At 31.6% G+C, this 25,067-nt stretch overlaps 3 protein-coding genes across 5 annotated transcripts; 2 read left to right on the forward strand and 1 right to left on the reverse strand.

The window, feature by feature from the left end:
* The first annotated feature begins 2,226 nt into the window (after positions 1-2,226).
* Positions 2,227-6,844, forward strand: LOC114178391 (E3 ubiquitin-protein ligase At1g12760-like). The gene is made up of 5 exons (XM_028064256.1): positions 2,227-2,995; positions 3,819-3,938; positions 4,119-4,251; positions 5,472-5,636; positions 6,004-6,844. The coding sequence occupies exons 1-5, from the start codon at positions 2,451-2,453 to the stop codon at positions 6,175-6,177; spliced, it is 1,137 nt and encodes a 378-aa protein (XP_027920057.1). The 5' UTR covers positions 2,227-2,450; the 3' UTR covers positions 6,178-6,844.
* A 4,861-nt stretch (positions 6,845-11,705) lies between these two features.
* Positions 11,706-13,690, reverse strand: LOC114176671. 3 transcript variants are annotated; one of them, XM_028061780.1, is made up of 4 exons: positions 13,476-13,690; positions 13,155-13,204; positions 12,957-13,073; positions 11,706-12,868 (listed from the first exon to the last, which is right to left on the reverse strand). In XM_028061780.1, exons 1-4 carry the CDS (start codon positions 13,531-13,533, stop codon positions 11,942-11,944), a joined length of 1,152 nt encoding a protein of 383 aa, XP_027917581.1. In that variant the 5' UTR covers positions 13,534-13,690; the 3' UTR covers positions 11,706-11,941. The 3 variants fall into 3 exon arrangements, with proteins under 3 accessions (XP_027917581.1, XP_027917583.1, XP_027917582.1); XM_028061782.1 differs by having other exon boundaries at positions 13,383-13,689; XM_028061781.1 differs by having other exon boundaries at positions 13,301-13,689.
* Positions 13,691-16,952: 3,262 nt separating this feature from the next.
* LOC114175515 (glucuronoxylan 4-O-methyltransferase 2) lies at positions 16,953-17,912 on the forward strand. The gene has a single exon (XM_028060271.1). It carries the CDS (start codon positions 16,953-16,955, stop codon positions 17,910-17,912), a length of 960 nt encoding a protein of 319 aa, XP_027916072.1.
* Positions 17,913-25,067: the final 7,155 nt, after the last annotated feature.

A 25,067-nucleotide genomic window follows, 5' to 3' on the forward strand; every position in this document is an offset into this window, starting at 1 on the left:
TTATACCCAAGTTAAAAAGTGAAGCATTACCTATTTCAAGTCACAAATTTTCCTTCAAAATTATTTTGGATGCAAATAATATCAACAGCTATGAAATCATTAGTCATCCATATCCATAAGTGCTCACTCAGTGATGTATGTGAGATGAGTGTATGATAAGTTGTTATTGTCTATGTTAAAATAGTACTATTTTATTAGGTCAGACTAATTGGATTTTATAAAATTACTTAATTGTGAATTAATGTATAGTTAAATTGGATAGTTAGAAAATTAGTGTCCATAATCCATACTTTAATTGTTTAATTTGAAATTAATTAATTTGCTGTTTAATTACTTTGATTCTGCAAAACAAATTAGCTAATTGAAAAATAATCTCCATATTAATAATTCTAATCCAAAATATATAATTTGTCCCATCAAAATTAATATATAATTTTATTAGTTATGAAAAGTGATATCCAAAATAATCACCAAAAAAGAGATTAAGTTAACATATAAATTAGTTTCTATTAATAATCATTACACAATAGAGTTTAATATCCAAGGTACACCTCATTCAAATTTATTCTCGATGTTAAGACCCGGTTTACATTCATGTAAGAAAACATATTATCCACTGATTATTAGCTTCCAGAATAACTAAACACTACTTTATTAATCTTTGTCGAATAATAATCTTTTGCTCAAATTCTTCATAATAGGTGTCATTAATCATCATGGCCATACTTTTCTGGATTAAACACTCCCAAGTTATTTTATGAGACAAATGTATAAGTTTGACTACTTGTATTTCTTTTTCATTGTTAGTAGTTTTATTTATTATGAATCAAAATAATGATTTTTTATAAAAAAAATGTTGTTAAAAGTTTTATGTTGGTTAAAAATAAGACGATTTTATACTATATATATGGATGCTAACTTTATTTTACAAGTCAGATTTATAGGATTAAGTTATGTTTAAAGTTCATTTCTTAACATAATATCAGAACTATGAGTTATCTTGATAAGATTTATTTGTCTGATCTATTGTATTACTTGCTATTAAAAATTTATTGTTTTTTGAACATTTGTTTTTATTCCACTGTTGTTACTTTGACTTAAAATTTACCTCTTAACAATAGTAATATTGATATTTAGATTCATGATTTTTTTTTTCATATTCTTTTATATTTTTAATCAAATATTTTCATCAATAATAAAAAATTAGTATTAATTACCACTTCCACTTAATAAGGGTTAACAATAGTAATGATTGATATTTAGATTAATGATATTTTTTTTTCATATTCTTTTATATTTTTAATAAAATATTTTCATCAATAATAAAAAATTAGTATTAATTACCACTTCCACTTAATAAGGGTTGTCAACATTTTCAAAATACTACAACAATAACGTTTAAGGATACATATTATATATATTGTTTGCTGTACAATGATAGTTTTATTTTCTTGACTTCAAACAATATCAACTTGAAGTCTTGAAGTTATTCTAAGACCATGTTATGAGTAAACAATATAAGAATTCATGCTTTTAAATATCAAATTTCATATGAAAGTGTACTGAATGACTCGAAACAAATATTACATATTAATTTATAACATCGAAGTATTCTTAATTTATCATATTTTAATAAGATTTACCATGAAATATTTTAAAATCTATAATGATTGTACATTAAATATAATTTATACCATTATGTTTAAATTATTTTTTTATGGATACAACACGGCATCAATCCAGTACATAGATAAAAGCAGAAACTATGAAAGATTTATAATAAGAAAAAAAGAATAAATGCGAAACTGGAAAGTAGTAACAAATATGAGTGTGAATACTTTATGATAACAAATTTTATAAAAAAGGAATGAAAGTGTAACTTTAGTCATAAAGAAAGATGACGAGTTTTATAGAAAAGTATGTGGATTTTATCAAGTATTTTCATGATAATTACATGGAAACAGAGAAGTTTATAAAACAAAACTGTCAAACTTACTCCTATAGAAAATAAAATCCTAAAAGAAATAAATTTCATAAAATAGATTTTTCTATTATTAAATATCTTTATTTATTTATTTTTCTTCTATTTTCACTCTTCTCTTCTACCAAACAACTGCCATATTTATCTATTAATTAAACAAAACGACGCCGACATTTGAGACTTGAGAAGTTTCAAGAAATTCCCTCGTAAAAAAAGAAATAAAAGCCGAATTTGTTATGTTTCAGCGGGTAAAAGACGAATGCGCGTGACGAAGATCAAAACGGCACCGTTGTGATATCTCCTCATTGAACTCAGAGAAAAATAATGATGATTTAATTTCCGATTTCAGATAATAGGTATTTCCATATTCACCCCCGTTGAATCGTTGATTTCTGGAATCCCTTGTTCTTCTGACACTGTCCCAGCAATCCCAGCAAGATTCAGATTCAGATGTCCTAAAGCGCCTCACATGGCCACCACAAGGTCACCTAACCATTCTTCCGAGGAAGGCGCCGATCCCACGCCGTTCCTCGGCGCTTCTTCCGACGACTCTAACTCCGGCCGCCGTCTCCTCCGCCGCCCCAGCCTACGCGAGGCGGCACGCTTCCTGAGGCAGGCGAGCGGCCGCCGATTGATGCGCGAGCCGTCGATGGTCGTGCGGGAGGCGGCGGCGGAGCAATTGGAAGAAAGACAGAGCGATTGGGCCTATTCGAAGCCCGTTGTAGTCTTGGATATTCTCTGGAACTTCGCGTTCGTCGCCGCGGCCGCCACCGTCTTGATTCTTAGTCGCGACGAGAATCCGAATATGCCCCTGAGGTTGTGGATAGTAGGCTACGCTATGCAGTGCGTTCTTCACGTCGCGTGTGTGTGCTTTGAGTACCGGAGGCGGCAGCGCCGCCGTGAACAGTCCAGCGCCGCCGTTGCTGTTGGCGGCAGCGGGGATTTGAGTTCGGCTTCGATGGAAGGCTCTGGACACTACGTGTCGTTGCCGCAGCTCGAGGACGATGGTATAAGGTAAATTTCTTATCAGTAACCAAGGTTGCGCTTTGAATTTATGAGTACTTTTCCCTTCTTTTTACATCTCATATGCATTTATTACTATAGCGCTGGACTATAATGAATTGAGTTTGCCAAATGAATTTAAGGAACCAGCATGCTTTTAAGTGTTTGCTATGATGTAACTGAAAGTCGTTTAACTAATTTAAATTTCAGAGATACGTGGTTTAATTGAAAACTCTGCCAAACCTTCACTTCATGCTTCAGAGAAACCGCGGGGAGATTTTGGGTTTCTCGATGCTTAGTTAAAAAAAGAATTTTGTCAGTTCAAAATATATCAAATGCTCTGATTTTCCAACTTTTGTAATACTCTGGGATCTCTAAAATCTCTCTCAAATTGCTTTGAGCGAGTGAAACGGATGATGTAACTTTGTAGGAATAGGTGATATAAAAGGCTCTCTCATCTAATAATTGGCTGAATTGTTAGATAGTAAAGTTATTTTCTATTCACTCTCTTAAAACAGGGGTGTAAATGTGTATGTTTTAAGTATAGACAAATTAGTAACACATGATTTTTTAGCACAGTAGTATGGTGGCTAAGTCTGGAAATCTTAATGATGGATGATTAGGGAAAAATTCTCTATTCGCCTGATATAATTTCCAACAAAGTTATATGTGGGTCAGTTTGTTGCATTTTTTTTTCCATTTTCTGTGCATATGTTTCATCTCTTCAAAATAATCAGAAGCTAAGGGTTGGAAAAGTAATACAATGTCCAATATTTATTTAGATCGGGAAATAGTACGATCAATTATTGATTCATTCATCATTTTACCCAAACAGTATGGCCAAGCATTTGGAATCAGCCAACACAATGTTTTCTTTCATTTGGTGGGTTGTTGGATTCTACTGGATATCAGCTGACAGTGAAGCTTTGGTCCAACATTCTCCTCTGCTTTACTGGTTTGTTTCTCTCTCTCTCTCTCTCTCTCTCTCTCTCTCTCTCTTGTCCTGTATCTGACTCGTGCTTGTGCAACTTGCTCATACTTCTGTAACTGTATTTATGTGTAATTTATTTTCCTTTTTGGAAAACCTACAGTTATTTTACTTGATTACCGTTGACAAATTCTACTTGCTTTGCAGGTTATGTATAGCCTTCCTGGGTTTTGATGTTTTCTTTGTCGTTTTCTGCATTGCACTAGCATGCATCATTGGTATAGCTGTTTGCTGTTGTCTACCATGTATCATTGCACTCCTGTATGCAGTTGCAGACCAGGTACATTATGGTGTCATTACTGGTTCTTGTATGAGTTAGTATGGATGTATGAATCTAGCGCCTCAAGTGTTCGTGTCCTTAAATTTCCCTCTACTTATCCACATTTATCTGCCGAGTCTTTAAAGAAAATTGGTGATATTTGTGGCTCCAAATGTTTGAGTTTTTGAATTTATTGAAGCTAAATGAAATGGAGGGATGCACTCAGAATAAATATAGACTTGCCATTTGGTAGAAAGAGACACATATGTTAGCTTGTAGGATCTATTTTTTGTGGATCAAACCGTGTTGGATGTGAAGGAAAAGCTGTCTTGTGCGGGCAAAATATGTGAAATTTTTAATTTTCATTATTGTTGCTAGTTGTGGTGCGACTTTAATAGGACTTGTAGTGTATAAGATTCTTAGCAGAAATTTGGAATGGAATATGATTGGGATGGATAAAGATTGATCTATTATACCTTGTATTCAGCGAGTCCCATGAATTGTTACAAAGGAAGTATTTTGTTTGTTCTACTGTTTAAGGTGAATAACCTAGGCTAACCCAGAGTATTTTTAGGTTGATAATGCTATTTGACTCAGTTGTGTCTCTTACCTGATCTTCTAGACACTAATTTTTGTCTCTTTTACTTACTACGTTTTGCCTTTCTGAATAAAATAAAACAGTCTTGTGAATACATATACGATGAAAGGAAATGTTTTTCTATCATAATAAATACACTGGGTAACCATTGAAGGAATCAATGTTTAGTACAAGTACGAGAAATATTGCGATAAACTCTGAAGCTTGTCACGCAAAAGTGACTTTTGATGAGGTGGAACTAATTTTTGATACTTGCATATGTATGATATGAAAGTTGGTTTTACCAACTGTGATGAGTAAATGGAGACTGTTAAATGAATGTCCCTGAGACTTTTTAGTGTTGAAGATGAAGTGAATTATAACATCATATACTCACAACAAAATGGCACGTCCTGTATATATATTTTTTTTAGATAACATTTTATCCTGTGATTTGTGTGCTTCATTCAGGTTGACATTGTTGGCCTTTTAGGATTTGTGAGGAGTGAAATTTGTCATATGATTACTTTCCTACAACTTGGTGCATTGTGAATATATTATTGATTCTTGAGTATTTAATTGTGATAATTGTTGTAATCTAGTAATTGTACTGTTCCTTGTCTAATCTCTTTTTTCTCATTTGTTCGGGATTACGAAAAAGCAGGAAGGGGCATCAAAAGAAGATATTGAGCAATTGTCAAAATTCAAGTTCCAGAGAACTGAAACTAATGAGAAACTTGATGGGAATACACAAGGAACTGCTGGAGGAATAATGACTGAATGCGATACTGATTCTCCCATTGAACATGTTCTTTCTGACGAGGATGCGGTATGCTGTTCTTTTTTGTTATTCGTTGGCTTGGCCTTTTTCTCCCTTTCCCTTGTATTCTTTTTGTTCTGTCTGTCTTTTTCAATATATTTCAAAGGGAAATCCATGTTTGTTCCAAAACAATGGCCTTGTTATAAGCCATAGCACAGTTGTTTTGTGAACACATTCCCAGATCGGAGAATCCGTTATGTATTTATTCCGCCTTCCATCTCTTCCGTTTTGGCCTTGCTTTTCAATCTAATTTTTCGACAAAGTGGTTCCAGAAAATGGGAGATAATTTTGATGAGATTAATAGTTTGCGTTAGAAAAACTGATTACACCCTCTGTTGTGCGGCTAATCTGAAAAATTTTGGTTTGCAAACTGTAGGAATGTTGCATCTGTCTTTCTGCTTATGATGATGGGGTTGAACTTAGGCAACTTCCTTGTGGCCACCATTTTCACTGTTCCTGTGTGGACAAATGGCTGCATATCAATGCTACTTGCCCCCTCTGCAAGTACAATATCTTGAAAAGTACCAGTCATGGTCAAGACGAAGTTTAGTCAGAAAAGTTCTAGCAGCCTGCTGGGGAAATTGCATATCTTTTGGTTCACAGTATATTAGGCACAACTTGTTTATATAATCCAATACAAGCCTTTATTGTAGTTGCTGCTGATGCATACTCTCGTAGTGATAGTTGTTTTGATTATTCTTCGTTTTGAGTGGCTTCTTTCTGGTTATGTATATCTGCTCATTGTATACCGTAAATAATCATCTCAAGGCAGTTTGGTTCATTTTTTAAATATTTTTTATCATCACTGTTCTTGAGAGTACACTGTCTTTTATAAACATAAGTATGTCTGGTGTACCATTTGATAACGGTCGGTTCAACCTACCACTTTCTTAGTCACTGATTTTCTGAATTCAAATTGAGGCTGTTGCAAGTGTTGGGTTATTTACCACGATCTCGATTGGTTGTTGATTCTATTGCTGAAGAACAAGACCAAAATAATGTGTGGCTACAAGCTGAATTGGAGGAAGAACTTTTGGTCTTTGAAAATTTGCAGCTCCTGTTTTTGCTGAATCACATGACAGTTCAGAAGTTCCAATTATGGTTTTGCTTTCATCTGATATTGGTGGCGTGGTTGTAGTTTTACACATTCCAAATGTAGTTCATAATGTCTCTTGGCACAAATATTATGGGAGAAATTCGAAGAGTTTAGGCTTTGACATCAGTTTTTATTACTGATAATGATGAGTGGTTATATGTCTATTACGAGTTTCTGAATATGTACATGTTTGGTTTATTTTATGTTTGTGAAGAAAATATTAAATGTAGTGTTCCGTAAGAAAACGAAATTTTAGTCAACCATAGGGCGAGTAGATTTATTATTTTATGATTTAAATAAAAAAGTTTTATGAATTCACTTTAGGTTAAGAAACAAATCACTTTAGGTTAAAAAAAAGGTTTCAAAAAGAATTTTACTAGTTTTAAGTAAATAGAGAAGCTTCAATAAGAAAAAATCTCAAAATAATATGTTTCTATTAAATTAATTATAAAATTATATTTAAAATAAATATTTTTAAAAAAGTATTTTATTATTAGTTTTATTAAATTTTTATAAGTTTATTTTTAAGAATAAAATTTAATTAAATTATTATCTATAAATTTTTTATTGGTAATAAAAATGATAATTAATGATTTAACATATTTTTTAATAAGTTATGATTTTGTTTAAGGTTTAGGGTTTGAGAATGATTAATTATTTTTGTTTTCTTATAATTCAGTTAAATTTTATTTTCTTTTTTTATTTTTATATGAATTTTCTTGTCTCTTAACTTTCTTCTCTTTTAATAGTTTTTTTCAGGGTTTTGATATATTATATTCTTTAAATTGTGTATATCAATTTTTTCATCTCATTTTTTTAGTATGTATTTTCTTTATATTTGTATTATTATTTTTATTCTATTTTGGATTTATATTAGAATTAGAAATGTATGTCTTTTGTCTAATTTTGTTTTTTTGGTACTTTCCAATTTTCGGATTGAGTTTTTCTTTCCATATTTTGATGAGGAAGTGAATTTTTCTACAAACTATTAATTAGATTATGGTTTAATCTTTTGGTGGATAGTAGATTAATTGGAGCATAATTCAAAGTTGAATTTTTTGTAGAAAGATAATTCAAGTTTATGGAAAAAAGATTTATTACCAGTAATAATTATTTTTATTAATGATTAATCTTAAAATAAATAAATCTGCAAGTTTGTGAAAAAGTTGAGACTTGAGAACGAAAAAGAGACTTAAAATTTTAAGATACTATAAGTCTACTATCAACAACTAGAATCAGGTTTTATCGTTTTAATTTATTCATTTTATATATTTATCTTTAGTAGTGTTTTATATATTATAATTTTTTATTCTATATAAAAATATCTAGATATGTCAAGTACAAATTTTGAATCAAGTTATTCAAAAATTTAAAAGAAGAGAAGAATTGAGGCTTTAATTGCATCACAAAAATGAAGTATGAATAAATTTGAACAATTTAAAATATATGAAGATATTTTTAATTTTTTAATTAGTGTTTAAAAAATTAAAGCCACTAGATTATACATTTTTTAAAGAAAAATGCTTAAACCTTGAAAAATCTTTAAAACATGATAATTTGTTAAATATTCATGGATTTAATTTATTTTCAAAATTAAATATCTTAAGAGGAATTTTAAGTTTGGAAAATGATAAATCAATTGACATTCTTAATTATATAAAATAATAAATACTTTTTCAAATGCATATATATCTTGTAGAATAATTTTAACAACAATTGTTCTTGTACCTTTCACAATATGACACATGAATTAGTTTTAACAATGATGTTCTTATACCTTTCACAATAAGTTATTCTCCATTCACAATACTTACTTTTAAAATATCTGATTTATTGAGCTATTTGAAAAATGCTCCATCATGAGTCATGGTTTGTATAACCACTATTTATAATCCAACATTTTGTAGATTTGTTAGCGGTAACATTGTCAGGTGGGTCACCAATTTATTAGGTCCACACTGATTTAATTAAGAAAAATAGAAGGAGATATTGTTTGATGGACTCTCGACTTATTATGCAATTTAAATATGCAACCCTTGCGTCAAGTTTGAGATGAGAGAAAAATAGAGTGAGATAGAGAGAAAGAAGTTGTGATTGTCTCTAGTGAGAAGCCATCAGAGAGAGTCAAGAAGAAGAAAAGAGCAACCAGTTTATTCTGTGTAAGTCTGTGCAGAGAAGCTACCTTGGAGAAATTTTTTTTATTTCTTTTCTCATATATTGGGGCTCACTCTATTGTTTATCTAAAATAACCATTGGGATTTGTTATCCATCTTGTCGGTGAAGAGAATAATGCTATGTTGATCCTTAGAATCTCCAAGAGAACTTGTGGTGTACCCATTGATTTTTATTAGTGGAAGTTTTGACTGGACAAGGTCCCGTAAGTTCTTCCTCCCAATTGAGATTTTTCTACGTCAAAAGTTTTGGTGTTTGTTGGTTCCTCCCTTTTCTATTTTATGCATTTTATTATTTTGCATATTATTTATTTAGAGAAGATTTGATCTGGTTTTGCTTCCGCGCTTGGTTACTGTTATTTTTTTGAGATCTTTCCAACAAACATATGATGTTGTAAGAAGTACTTCATCCTTTAATTCATCATCTACAATCACTACTAAAAAATAAATATTTCTTGTCAATTTTATTTTGATTTTTTTTGTAGAAAATACTTACAAATCTTTTAATGATATTTGCAACAAATTGCTATCAATGTTTTTGCAAAATATTTTGTACAAAACATTTTTCACATAAATTTTTGTAGGAAATACTTGCAAATTTTATAATTTTGTAAGAAATAATTATGAATGAATGAATTACCTACCAATTAGAACTTTTAGAAAAATGAAAAAAATTCTTTTCTTGCAAAATTTTATAACAAATTTGCAAGAAAAATTCCATGAAATATGAAAAATTAGTAATAAATCTTGATATCTTTTTGAGGATCTTGGTATTTGCATATCTTTTCTAACAAAAGAATACAGTAGACATTCATTTAAGTCCGCACTTATTTAAGTCTGCATTTCATCTAAATCCGCATTTGGAAAAGAAAAATTCTTGGATCAATAATATTGTGGCTTTATGTTAAAAAAAATCACGTAAAGTCATTTGATGACTATTTTCCATTGACCATTTTGTGAAATACGACAAAGGATGAAAAACGCACCCTTAGCTTGATTTAACTAACTCGATGATAAATAAGGTACTTGCTCATATCGACATCAAGGTTCATAATACCTTCTAATGACTTGAAGATAACATTATGTTAGTCAACTTCAACTTCGTCCAGACCAATTTCAACTTTACTATCATTGGAAAAAAACAGACCCATGTAAGACGACCTCATTCATGACTTGCTCGATCTCTTTTAATGACTTTCATTCTTTGAGTAATACTTGGTCTGGACTACGTTTTGAATTGCTCCAACAAAGCAATAATCTCCAAGCATTGACAATCATTTAGACTTAAGTATTGGTTGTCACATTTGGTGCCTATGCTCATCTTTTGCATTAAAGCAAATTATTTTTTCAGTTGCTTTTGTAGAAAATAAAGGGTTTATTATATAATCCATTCTTGAGAATATTTACTTAATATATTTTTTATTTAAATTAGTTTTTAGCAAATATTTATGCTTTTAAAAATATATTTTAATTTTATAAATTAGTTATTATTTTAGAATTAGCACATCAATATTGAGATGTTGTAAATATTTTATATTCTGTTAGATTTTGTTGTATATATAGAATATATGAATAAAATAACAAGTTCCGCGATATAACATATCTGTTATATTTATCATATATCTCATGTCTCTCACAATTTTATAACCCATAAAATTTTTAACATCCATAATATTCCATACTATAATTATGTGGCCCTCATATTTCATATTATAATTATATGACTCTTAAAATTCCATAAGTTTGCATCCTAATTAAGTTTGGATCATATATGTAGATGGTTTATATTTCTCCGACATTTGTCACTAGAATTTTCACATTTTGAATTTCCTTTTCCAACAATTTTATCTTGAAAGCAATACCCAACCATTTTTTTGAGCATCCCTTAATGGTCTCATACTATTTCATCTTTTATAGTTCAAACTCCAAGTTTAATCATTTCATACATTGAATCTTCTAGTTCCCTTCATATTTTTCTTCCAAATTTCTTTAGGTGACTTTAGGATCATGATCTTGATTAGGATCATTTGTGAAACACATGCAAACAAGCACGACTTTGCCTTTGCCTTCTTTGTCATTTCTTCCTTTTGCATTTTGAATTGGATCATGGTGGAATTTTCAAACAATCATTATCTTCCTCCATAACTTTCCATAAATCTAATTCCTCTAGACAAGTTTGCATTTTTCCTATTCATATATCATAGTTTTCACTATTAAAATGTGGAATAACGACTTGTGAGAAATTTTCTTTCATCCTAGAAGCCTAATAAATTGAACATATATAAAAAAATATGAGGTATGTTGTATGGAAAAACTTTTTATTTTATTTTATTAATGTATTCTATATATAGAGAACAAAATGTAATAAAATATTAAATATTTACAATATATCAATCATAATTTCCTAAATCTAAATAATAATTAAATATATTTTTATATTTATATTAAAATATTTATAAAGCTGAATTTTCGTAGAAGTAGTTGAAATAAAAATAGATATTATAAATTAAATCATACGCATTTTAAATTATATAATATAGGGAGATTTCTTTGTTCTCATGTTTTAATGTTTGACATAGCACGATCACACATTCCTGCATTTTCCACAAAAATCTTGGATGTGATGTCAAAGGTAATTGCATCTCCATTTTTTTAAGTTACTAGATCTTCGAGCTGGTAATCAAATCAGTCTTTACTCAGTTTCATAAGATTTGATTTGACCACCAGAATACTTTCCCACAAGCTAAAATAGTAGCCACCAAAATTCTTTGAAACAGATTAACTATTACAAAAGAAAATGGTTCGGCCACAAAAACCAAGCATGGATCACAATTTCACCTTCTAGTAAAATATAAACCGCCCAAACGATCAGGAATCAATCACAAACACAAATACCGAATTACATCTGAACCAATCATAGTGGGTTTTCTCTGTATGTGTCAAAAGTTTTATTGAATCTACAGAATACTCCATGAAAATTTACTGTTAAACCGAGTTCATGATACAAGTTAAGACAATGCAGTTCAACTATTACTGATTCTGACCCATCAATTGGCCTGAGAAGAAGCATTGGAGGTGTCAAAAGATTTCTTTCTCACCAAGAGGCAAGTGATTCTTGAAGGATTGGAATGAGTGTTATCAAGACAACACACTAAGAAATCAGGCCTATGAAGGCCAAGGCAAAACCTATCCTTTCCCAGCACCAATGCAGAGGCATCAAGCAGAACATGCCAGTAGTTCCTATGAGCCTCTGAGACCCAATGATTTGTCCCATTCACATCTGCTTCATAAGCAAACAACCCTTTCAGGCTAACCTTACACTTCCTCCTGAAATTTTGGCTCAGCTGTGACCCTCTTATCCTCAAATCCAACCAAGTTTTGGGTGCCAGAATCACCTTGGATTCCTTAAAAGAAGCAAATTCTCTGATATAGTCTTCCTCTTCCCTAAGAATTGTCATGTAGTAGTTTCCCCTGACAAAAGGGTAGCTCTCCCCCACCAACATCATTGCATCCTTGTAACTTGGAGTGAAGAGAACCAGGTACTCATGATCAGGCAACCCACAATGCTTCAAAACCTTGTTTTGGGCTTGGATTTCTGGGATTGAGATGAAACTCCCTGGAAAGGAGGATTTTTTGGTGAGAATATCCAGTAATCTTGATGCCTCCAACTGGGTCCTATCCATTTCAGGGAGATTACTACCAAACAAAGGTTCTCTAAAGGTCCCTCTTGGTGACTTTTTCCTGTCATCTGACATGCCTTCTGAAGGCTCCTCATTGATGATAAAGCTAGACAAGTCTATGCCATTCCCTTCTCCTTCTATTAGGCCAGCATATTCAGGGTACTTTGCCAACACATACTGTTCAACATATTCCATTTCTTTCTGTGTTATTGGACCTGACCATCTAATGTCAATATCACGGATCCTTGATATTGCTTCTGCTATTATATGAGGAGGAATCACCACATGTGGTTTCTGTTTTGGTACCAATGGTTAATTTTCCATGGAATATATATATATATGTCTGTACAAGAAACAAGTAAAGTGAGAATTTGCTACTTACTTTAATAACCATACTGTTTGACTTGGGATTCTCTGCTATTAATTTGTGTATAGGTCCTACAGAAACATTCTGAATGTCCTTGGCTTCATCTTCTTCTGCCATTTCCTGATAAGTTACCTGACATAAGGTGTGGGATTATTCAAGCTTCTGCAATTGAAATAAAATCAACAACAAATTAACAAGAAACAAAAACTTTACCCCAGATCCTCCATGCTCCTCCCTGTTTGTTCCCATGGCAATATTCACTCCTTAAAGAAGCAAAAGGGAGTAGTTAGTTTTTAATTTCTTCTCCTAGCAAACATAAACCCATAAACAGAAGTTTTGAAGTTAAACTAATTGAAAACCTGTTTAAGGGTAGTGACTAGTGAGTCCTAATATGAAGAAAAAAGCGTATTTGAAAGGAGGACCTGGTCCAGCCAAACTCACTGATATGACATTTCTTGTTGAAGATGTGAATCTAATGATCGAATATTAAAGAAGCTAAAAGAAAATGATTAAGCCGACAAGGACAATAGCAACCCTCTAGGATAGTAGGTGATGATGAACTGGTGGTGGCATCTTCTATTGCTGTAGGCATGGTTTGCAAAGTATTCTCCGTTATAATACTTTTTTATTAGGGTTTTCAGACTAGGCCTTAATTAAAATTTCAACCTTGCTTTGATTCTTAGCTCCATCAATTGAGGTAAAGAAGACGTTATGAGTGAGAGTTTTTTGGTGAGGCTTTCCAATGGCAACGGCATCACCACCATTTGTGTTTATTGGTAGAGCAACGTCACAATGGGAATTTTATATTTTGGATGGAAAATGACCTTTTGACAATAATGGGGGAATTTCATTTCATGTCATGTGTGATTCCAAGGGAACTGTGTGAATCAATCTTTCTGCTAAGCATTATATCAGAGTTACTGTTATAATTTTCCTTAATTACTGGGAAAATTTGTTAACTGTTAACTACTTGAAAGAGACTCTTTAGTAACTTTCTGATAGACATTAAGATGAAATCCCGGCAAAAAAACCTGAACGGAAAAGATTCTAGAGATTATGGTAAACAGTAAAACCATTATCACTTTTTCAACGGTTGTTCAAAATTGATTCTTGAGATGAAACTAACACCTTTGAAAATTGTGCTACTCTGTCTGCATGGTTTGCTAGGAACGAAAGAGCCATTTGACGAGTTGCAAGGAAAAAAAAAAAAACAAAAGAAAATCATATGAAAATGTGTTGTTTTGGGCAATAAGACAATTTTTGGCAATAATTTATAACCTAGTCTTGAAAGAGAAATCTCAAATTTCTGTTTGCATTTCACATTAAAATATTGCTTTCACATGAAATTCAAGATTTTTTATGCGAGTATATTATAATGGATTTGGAAACATGTAAGAAACTACTCAACGGGATTTAACTAATACATGTTTTTTGTGAACATGCCTTCAATAAACTTTAATCATTAACATATAAGCAAACACGTATTTAATTCATGACTAGTTTCAAAATAACATAGTCGAACTCAATAAAATAAGAGGGCTATAACAATGTAGTTTTGATTTTTTTTTTTTTAACTTTTTGTGAGTGAAACTAGGATTGAAATACGCTTTTTTTTTCTTAATTTCATTAAAACAACCATTATTTAATTTGATGAGTTTGATTAAATCATTTTATTTTTCCTCCTCCAGATAAAAATATCATTTTGATGATTATAATTTTTGTTCTCAACCTACCAAACAGATACTCAAGTAATAGCAGACATTTGTTGCTTCTCTCGAAACAATGTTTTAATATTAATAAAGTCATATATTTTCGATGAATGATGATATTTTGATATATTTATTTTGTATATAATTACTTTATTACTTGATAGAATAATTATATGACAATATAAATGTTTAAATTAGAAAGATACTTTTTAAATATTATATTATTATACTATTATCACAGGGTTATCAAGTAATTATATCTAAAAACAAAGAGTGTAAAAAATATCATTTTTCATCTTCAAACATGCTATTATTTTATGTAGGTTCAAATAATATTTTTGAATGGACTAGGTAGAGTTTTACATTTCAACCAACTTATATAATATGAACTATTAACTCGATGTGGGTTGGATTGAATTAGTATTTGTTCCCAAACTCTTTAATCTATCAATTTTTTTTATTTATTTTTTCTTAAACTACATTTAATATTTCTGTCATTCGTGATATCTCTTAAATACTTACTAGTTTTATAATTTTTTTCTCTTTTATTAATTGCGTCTTATTATAATTTAGAAAAACGTTATGGCAAGTAAAATTATTAAATACACTTTTATAAAAAATTTAGTAGGCAAACAAACCTAACCTAACCTAACTCAATTAAAAAAAGAGTAGAGTTAGGATTTTCGTTCCAACAAAAAAAAGTCTTCAACCCATCTTATTTCATAGGAATGAGTTGGGTTAACGTATTTAACACTTTTAAATTAGAAAAAATATATATTAGTTTTACTTGAACCATCATATTAAGTAATATCTTTATAAATTTAAATTATACACTCTTTTTATAATCACAAATATGCATTCTAAAATTCTACCTAACTTAATAATAGAACCAGGGTGGGAAACATACTAATATATAAGACTATAATCTGATAGTTATTTAGAATCTTCATCAAAGGAAAGCCAATAGAGTTATGATAGTGATATGAAAAAAAAAAAAAAACTTTTACAAGAGAGGTGTATAATATTGAATTGAAAATTGAAAGGGAAAATTATTAAAGTATTCCTGGTCTCGCGCTAAATGTTGCGCGCACAATCCACAAAGAACACTATTTTTCTTTTCCGGCAAAGTAATATGTTACTGTTAGGGGCAATTTCGTCTTCATCGAGTTTCTCGCTTCAGAATATACCAATGATAATCTTTCTAAATTATTAAGAAAACATAAAAATTTCAAACCCAATATATAAATATTTATGATCTTTATAAAGTCAGACAGAGGTGATTTGGCCGTTTATATATATAGATGCCAACTCCTATGTTTAATAAAAATATAACTAAAGACATAAACAAGAAACAAGTGAGTGAATTATTGTGTGTAAGTACATAATTCAATGAATCTGAAGGAAATGTTGAGGCTCCAGATGGGGCTCTTCTATTATCAACTTTTTACTTTTTTTTTTCTTTTTTTGATAAAGTTTGACAATATTTCTTTAGGATATATAGTTTATTTGGATTAAAGTGAAGGAAATAAAATATATAATTGAAATCTGAAGTAAAATTACACATTTTTTAAAATCTAAATAGTTTGCTTTGGATTAGTAGCTTCAAACATTTGTGTTGTATCCAGAAAGAATTTAAAGAAGGTTATAATTCATGTTGGAGGATAGAAATTACAAAATCTTGGTGCTATATTATATCAGTCTACAGTGCTATAGTTTTTGGTTTGGGATTTTCCACGAAGTTCACCTTGATTGTTCCAAAGTTCACATGCATTGAGTCTGTAAGTGAAAAATCTTAAACCAGGGAAGGGTAAATAATAATCAATCATTGCTCCACATCACAAACCTCAAATAATTTCATATGAAATGAGAAAAACTCCTTAGTCACAAGTGCTGAAATTTCAACAGAGACCCCTCACCAACCCGCTAGCCATCTTAAAGCTTACTCAAGATCACCAAACAAGCATCCAAAAAGAAAACATTACCACAAACCAAACATAAAGGACGCATGTCAGCACCCTAACAAATGATTGAAATGAACTTTCTTTCTAAATGAGACATGTAGCTAAATTTCTAGAGCTTAACGCTTAACCTGCAACCACAACAATTAGGTAGCTAGCAGCAGCTGGATGAAAAGAAAAAAGGACACTTATAGCAGAAGCAAAGTCATCCCTTCCTCCCTACTCAACAAGATGAAAAGGACCACCATAAGAACAGTTATCATCACCAAAATCTCGCAACGCTATGAGAAGGATGTAATGTAACAGCAGTTTTTTCAAAGGAGAAGCATCAGAAAAAAATTAAGATGCCCCCTGATGTACTTCATTTTCGTCCTCTCCTATCACCTCTAGTTCATTTTTCTCCCTCACTCACATCTCGAGCACAAGAAAATCACACTTGTTGTGTTCACAAATATTGGCAAGGAAGGAAAGGCATGAATCTCACCAAAAAGAAACTCATCCCCATCCTTGTTTTGATCCTTTCTATCATATCAATCCTCAGACTTCTGAGCCTCAATGTCAAGACTTCACCCTTTTCAACTGGGTTATCTGCTTTGTTTCCAGCTCCTCAGCACAATTGTTCTTCTTCACCTTTGTCCACCTGCAACAAAATCGCATCACACACTCCCAACACCACAACCACCCTGACAGAAAAAGAATTCAGAGTTCTTTCAGATCTCATTGCTCTTAAATCCCCATGCAACCTTCTTATATTTGGATTTCAACCCCAGTACCTCACCCTCTCAAACATGAATGCTGCTGGTAGCACCATCTTTCTCGATGATGACCCTGATAAAATAAGCAAGGCAAGAATAAACTCCAACAACACTCAAATATACAGATTTGAGTATAACATGCCAACAAAAGCAGGTTACAAACTGCTGAAGCACGCAAGGCAGAACCCAGCTGCGTGTGTACCAGATCCTAGATTCCTTCAAAAATCAAAATGCAAGCTTGCATTGGGAAACTTACCATTACAGGTGTATGAGAAGAAGTGGGATGTTATGGTGGTGGATGGACCCAGTGGGGATTCACCAGAATCACCAGGCAGAATGGGGTCCATTTACACTACTAGTGTACTAGCAAGAGCAGGGAATGCTTCAGATGTAATAGTACATGATGTAGATCGTATCATAGAGAAATGGTTTTCATGGGAGTTCTTGTGTGATGAGAATTTGTTGTATTCTAAAGGGAAGTTATGGCATTTCAGAATCAGAGGTCTCTCAAATTCCACAACATTCTGCCCTGTTCAGGCAGGGATATAGTATTCAATTTCATTTTATTTCTCTGTTACAAATATGAATATACTAAACTCACTAATCTATTAGCTTTTTTCACCCTAAACGTGCCACCGGAGAAACTCTGTTTCAATTTCAACTCCCTGACTATCTATCATAAACATATACAATTAGTGCCTCAAATGATGATAAATGTGAGGCAAATACAGGTTATATTGCTATAGGAATGAAAGCAAAAACAAAAAGCAAAAGAGACAAGGGAAGAGGGGTAATTGATGACGGAAAATTGAGAGTAATTTCACAGACCTAGTTTTAAAAGCTTAGGGTCAAAACGTAGTGTCAAACCCACAATTGGATCTGTTGTTTGAACTCGTTGATCTTGATTTTCTTGAGGAATTAGGTTTTCACTTCTATTCTCAAAGTAGTCGTGCGATTCCCAGCAAATAAAACTCGTGTGTTTAGCAATGAAGGAGACGTAATCATAATGGAATAGGCAAATTGGATCACCCTAATCCTATTCTGCTTGATTGTAGTTAGATCTAAACATTATTAATCAGTTGCTATTCAATATATCTACAATTAAAGATAAAGCTGAATAACTGGTAACTGTGTTGGCATTCTACCATCTCAGATTTGATAGACATAATAGAAGAAAACAGAAAACATCAAAGGAAGTAAAAACAGATATAAAAGTACAAACATACATTTCAAGAAGAAAACTACAATCCTTGATCATGAAAGACGTGCAATTAGATACCTAAAATTTAGGCAAAACTTCAGATCCATTGATCTTGCAACCAGAGCAATGATTCAGGTGACATAACATAAAAAATTAACAAAAAGACACACAGGAAAAGGACCATATGAAGTTACCCACCAAGGAGTGCAGAAACTCGTGTATTCATATTCCGATGATTAACAGATATATACCTACCCACTATCACAAACACAAACAAAAAAAGACAAAGGATCTCACCGCTTTATTAGTGGGAGTAAGTGGTAACCTTGGCACCATCGAGAGAATGACTTCCATTGTCAATTGAAAACACACTGAACATAAGTGCCGGTTCAGGAATCTTCCATTGTTACCCGATCGATATCTATATTCATACATACGTACAAGGGGAATCCCACAATTACACCAAATCATGTTTTCAAAGTGTTTTATAGTGTGTATATCAATGAAGGAGCTGATTTTGCAAAATGATAATAAACACTTGTGAATTAATCAATATTGGCATGGTTGAGAATGAACTGATTATGCACATCAGTGCAACCAAATAGTTCAAAAACAGTTTTTTTCTTTCTTTCTTTTTGAGTACGTTTCATTTAAGGAAAAGATAATAACACCCAGAATTATATTGGTTCAACATCTGAAGATACTTATATCCTGTTGCTTAATCATCTCCATTAAATCAATCCATTAATTTCAAATTTCTACAAACATCATACAAAAAAGAAAAATAAGAAATACAGCACATCATAAAATTTAACTCTACAAGATCACTTACAATCTCTCGTGTGAAACTCTCTTAACAACCCTATTCAAGAACAATAAAACTTAAAGGAAAAAGAAAATTATGCAGCAAGATTACCTGGATAAATTTCAGCTGAAACCAGTAAGAAAAGAAATACCGATTGATCTATGATCTTGATTCCATGATTATTATAGAAAAACTCCAATAAGATGTTTCTTAGAATGCAAAACTAAAAATATTTTGAAAGATTTCGTAGATGTTAAACTTTTAGTTAATTTATATTTATAAAGAATATGAAACATAACGTTGTAGGTATTACAGTTTTAACCTATTAAAGTTACATTTTAACCGGTTACAATAGCGAGAACTCGTCCTTTAAAATGTAAGTGATTTTAATAAACTACGATAAAGATTTAAACCGCAATATATGGATTGGGCTCATGTTCATTGGTATTGTATCTTCCCAGTGAAATCTCCTTCTCTGTAAACCTAACAAGTGGTATCAGAACCGATGGTTAAAACCAGTTCAGACGAGTGTCGTATGATCCTTGTATCAAAAGTCTTCTTGACAAGAATTCTAGGTAAGCGTGTCCCGTTAAAAACGACAATACAAAAAAAGGCAAAAAAAAGTACTCGTGGTTGAGAATGCTTCTATTGCAGGAAGAGTGTACCAATGTGGTTGAAGGGACTGACCCTTGAGAGGGAGATGGTTAAGAATCTAAGTATGAGTCTAAATCTCACATTGGCTATAAATGAGAAAGTAGAGCACTATATAAGAATAAAGACTCATAAACCTATTGTGTTAAGATTTTGGGGTGAGAGTGATGTCAATGCCTTATGTGGTTGGACTCAAGTCTCATTGGTGTTGTATCTCCTCCGTGAAACCCTCTCTATAGACCCATCAATATCTTGTAGAACTTTCACTCTCTGAAGTTTTTCCATGTGAGCTTAAATTATACTTTCGATGAGAGTTTTTTTCTTTAAATTTGAGATTGAGACCTAAGACGGTTTAAATTACCCTTCATCCTTTCACCCTTTGAGACACATTTTAAGAACAAAACCATGAGAAAACCATACTCCAAAGCAGACAATATCTCAGATGCATGGTGATTAACCCTAACAATGTCACTCAGCGGACTTGGACTTGAAATCGTTAGGCTGATATCTAAGGACAATACATCAAATGCAAGGTGATTGACCCTAAACCCAATAGTTGACTACTTTTGTACTTAATTTGTGATTGACAATAGATGATCCAGTTTAGCTTTGCGCAAAAATAGTCTACAGCTCTATTAAATTCTTCCTTCTAGAGTTGGTTGTTTTATTAAAATAGTTAAAGGGAAGATAAAACTTGAAAATAAGATAACTAAACAATGTAACAAATACGTAGTGAAATTTAATGTAGTGCAAGATATAAAATATAATCAAACTAAATAAGAAACTCGTCAAACATTTAACCTAAAAGAAAGTAAACCTTATTTTCAAAAGCCTTCAAATTTAAAATTTGTATAAAGAATCTTCTCTAAGGTCTAGACCAAAATTCTTCCTTCTCTTTCTAAGTGAATGAAGAAGTGGTGGTAAAAACACAAACCAATAAAAATCAAGATGAGGAAGCAAAGTAAATTAAGGAGTGGTATTAAATTCTTTAATAAAGAAAAAAACATAAATAAAAAATAACCAATTTTCAACTATTGAGATTTTTGTTAATTAAAAAGTCAATATGTCATTTTTAGTAAATCAAAATCAAGGTAGTTAATTAAGCAATGTGAAAAAAATATTTTAGTTTGCTTCCGAGTTCATTTTAGCCAATTCAAATAGCTTTTAGTCAACTAAAATCACTAAAGCCTCCATTTTAAATTATTAAAATTTGCAACATGATCAAAGCAAGAAAATGAACTTAGATCATAAACTTTAAAACACATCCAATTAAAACTATAATTAAATATGTTTTTAGTTTATAAACTTGACATGAAATTAGAATTCCTCATTGTCCCAAACTTTGATACATGTTAGTCCACAAATTTTAAAAATAAATAGATATACTTTTTTTTAACCTAATTGCGTTAAATTTTGTTAACGTGTTAAACACGTTTCAAGATTACGTTTAAGTTGCTTACACCATTTTAACATGTTTAAGCTCAAATGTCAACCTGAAATATTGTTTAATATGTCAAAAAAAAAATCAATAATGTTGGGTTAAAATGACTATATTCATTTATCTTGAAAGTTTAGAAACAAAAATATATCAAAATTTGAGACAAAGACGAATTCTAATTTCGCATCCAAGTACAGGGAATAAAAACATATTTCACCTTTAAATTAAAACACAAGTCAAAACACAAAAAAAGTAGAATATGTCATTATCAAAGTTTGATATAATATCTCAAACAAAATCAAAATAATACTCAAAAAAAAAAAAAAAACACAAGTATACAAAGAGAGATTGATGACCTTTACTATTTTCTCTAGACTTGAATAAGCCTTGAATAACCAAGAGAGATTGATGAGCCTCGAATAACCATCGTCAAAATATCACATTCATTTTCAAAATACCTATTTTTATGTTTAATTAAAAGTGATCAAATAAGTATTAAATTATTATAAAGGTTACATATACAATCGAAGAGGAAGATTATTGAATCCTTAATTAATTTAACATTGATCTTATATATATATATATATATATATATATATATATATATATATGTAAAGAAAAATAAAATCTATGATTAGTAGACGCCAAGGACAGATTCGCCCCCATGTAAGGTAATAGTTAGGGTGACATTATTTATCTAATAAAAATTAACGATTCTTAATAATCATGTTACATGGGTGAAAATATTTACAATCTTTATGAATGAGTAATTAGTATGATATATTTGTTCTAATAAACTTTTTGATTCATCTAATCAATATAATCAAATTATGGCTGCTCAACTTAAAATCTCAGCCACCCAACATTGGAATTGGACATTCTGGGCAGAAGAAGGAATTGTGAAACTCAGATGATATACATAGTATGTACCTGATATCTGATAACCGACGGGGAAAACTATACTCTATATATATATATATAATTAAATTTTAGGTATGATTAATAGGGCAAAGTGAAGGCGATGCTTTTAGTTGTTTATCATGTTCTTCTGCCCCATGATCCTATTCTGTATGATGAATTGTATAAGAAAAATGAAGTCACGACAACATGTGTACGTGGGCGTAACAAGAACTTGAGTTGATCTCTTTCCTGATGAATTTGGTAATCAAGCATCTGTAGAGCAGATACTCGCAAAGTCCAATAATGGAATATTAAAGGGTGCTCCACAATAATCTCACATGGTGTGACTCTACAAGCGTTTTAGTTTAGCAGGATCAGAACTTTCCTATACTTTCCAAAACTAGCTTCCTTTTTTACCTGATTGGTTAAATGATTGATTCAACAATCTTCCTCATTCCATTCCATTTTTTTCCTTTTCTTCTTCCTGCCTAGATAGACATGGAAAACGGTTCCCTCATTTTTGGAAATATTTCTCCTTTATGTCAGGAACAACTTTATATCAACTTTGCTCAACCTCAATCTTCACATGACAACATCAACATTCACTATTTTCTTTTTTTATTTTTATATTATTATCATTTTCCTCTCCTCTTCAAAGTAATTGACAAGCTTGGATTGTAGCTACATATTTTTCTCAACTTCCTAGCTAGTAGTTAAAGTAGTTCTGAATAATTAAACCAAATTATTAGTTGATTGAACTCAAATGTCATATATACTTATATTCATTATTAACCTGGTTTCCTTTATTTGCACCTCAATCCACACCAAAACGGGGGTGGATGAATCTCACAGTCTACGAAAAATTCACTAATCATAAGTACGGGTTGTTGTGTACTGTGCACTGCATATCCCTGCAATGCCGATGTAGATTTGGTTGTCCCAGATATTAACAATGAAATAATAAAAGGAGATATCTTGTGTGTATGATGGTTCATGCATGTGTAACCATCGTGTATATGCACACATAATTTTCCCCAATCCAAGCAAAACAGTATCGCTTGACAATTATATGCGGACAACCTGAAAAGACAAATGTTAAGGTTTTGTCATGATGACTAGTTTGATGGATCGGAAAACATGTCCTACATCTTTACCGTGCTATCGACTTTCTGAACGAAATTGATTGATTGTTCTAGCATTTCTATGATTGTAACCAAATAAAATATATAAGACAATGCAACTGTGATTCAGCTGGACATATGTCGGAGTACGGTTTGATCATCATTCATCACCGAGCTCATCAATGTTTTATCTAAGTTTGGATTCAAAAATTAAGCATTATTGTTTTTCTGTGGTTCGTATTGTAGTTTTTGCCCCCGTTCCGAATTTCAAAAACAACCTAGAAGGACCCAACTTTTCCTCGTGGACGAGGAGACTATAATTATTTTGTTTCAGAAACCCTTTTGATTATATATATCCCATCATTCTCCGATCATTTTGAATTTTCAAAGGAAAAATATACTCATAATTGAGGCTGTTGCGCAACTATCTGCAAACAAAACAAACATCTCATTTTGATGAAAATAGTTTACGGGTGATACTGATCCTAAAATATGGAATTAAACAATGCTGATTTCAGTACCCTAGAGCAAAAAAGAAGCCATTTTGTTTGTTAAATCAAACATCCATAAAGAGGCAGAACAATTAAGGTTGGGACATAATATCAAAATATAGGATGTATGTTTAATATTTTTATTATTTTGAAAAAAAAATGACCTGAAAATAGCATTGTTGTTTTAGAAAAGGGACACGGAGGCAGTAACTTACTTTTGAAGCTTGTCGTGCAATAGTTGGTAACAAAGACCCCTAGTAGTTAGTAAGGCAATTCATGAACCCATAATATCTAGATTATTACTGAATAAAATAAAATCATATGGGAATAAATGGAAGACTAGATACAAATTTGACTTATCAGGATTGCGACTTCATGCCTTCCCTAACGTTTCTCAAACGTACTTTTCGCAAAGTCTATGATTTGCGCCCACTGGATACTTTTTCAGTTCATAATAGAATCAAAGTGGCTACTGTATTATTGTGTGACACCCTTGACCCTTTTCACTGTACGTATCTGAGTGTTATATTATTCAGATCAGAGGTTGCTTCACAATTGCAGACTACGATAATTCACTCTCTTGCTTTATTACTTGTTGCAAAGTTCAACTTGAGAATTGGATTTCAGGATTGTAGATAATGATATGTATATTTATAGAAAATCTCATAAGATAAAAAATTGTAGTGTTTCTTTCCTTACTTTCCCTAATCTAAAAACCTTTTTTTTTTTCGTACAGAGAAAAAAGGGGTTGCCGACATATCAAGCTAATTCCAGTCTTGCAACATCTTCGAAAAGGAGGACTACTGTTCACTGTTCTGATTGATGCTTTTAGTCAGTAATCCGATCCAAAATAGACAGGGATAGTGGGTGTTCGGTCTGTGATGTGCAAAAGTTAAGAAGTTGAATACAAGTGGATACAGCTATCTAGTCTTTGTGATTGGTGCTATACTATGCTTTTTGTTCCGATTCATTTGTTCTATCGTCATCCATCTTCCCAACTTGGCTCTTGTCTCACCAAGTTTATATCACCACTCCGTTATTCGCGATCAGTTTCAGCTAGCACTCTATATTTTTATACAATAATTAATTAAGCATAT

This window comes from Vigna unguiculata, chromosome 3, assembly GCF_004118075.2.
Source record: "Vigna unguiculata cultivar IT97K-499-35 chromosome 3, ASM411807v1, whole genome shotgun sequence".
Taxonomy (NCBI): Eukaryota; Viridiplantae; Streptophyta; class Magnoliopsida; order Fabales; family Fabaceae; genus Vigna; species Vigna unguiculata.

What these genes read in the sequence shown, in the direction of transcription:
- LOC114178391 (XM_028064256.1), top strand. Translation starts at nt 2,451, where the DNA reads ATGGCCACCACAAGGTCACCTAACCATTCTTCCGAGGAAGGCGCCGAT. An exon ending in TGTATGCAGTTGCAGACCAG is followed by an intron (nt 4,252 to 5,471) that starts GTACATTATGGT and finishes ACGAAAAAGCAG; the next exon opens with GAAGGGGCATCAAAAGAAGA. An exon ending in TTCTTTCTGACGAGGATGCG is followed by an intron (nt 5,637 to 6,003) that starts GTATGCTGTTCT and finishes TGCAAACTGTAG; the next exon opens with GAATGTTGCATCTGTCTTTC.
- LOC114175515 (XM_028060271.1), top strand. Translation starts at nt 16,953, where the DNA reads ATGCCCCCTGATGTACTTCATTTTCGTCCTCTCCTATCACCTCTAGTT.
- LOC114176671 (XM_028061780.1), bottom strand. Translation starts at nt 13,533, where the DNA reads ATGCCTACAGCAATAGAAGATGCCACCACCAGTTCATCATCACCTACT. An exon ending in ATCACCTACTATCCTAGAGG is followed by an intron (nt 13,205 to 13,475) that starts GTTGCTATTGTC and finishes TGCTTCTTTAAG; the next exon opens with GAGTGAATATTGCCATGGGA. An exon ending in CAAACAGTATGGTTATTAAA is followed by an intron (nt 12,869 to 12,956) that starts GTAAGTAGCAAA and finishes GTACCAAAACAG; the next exon opens with AAACCACATGTGGTGATTCC.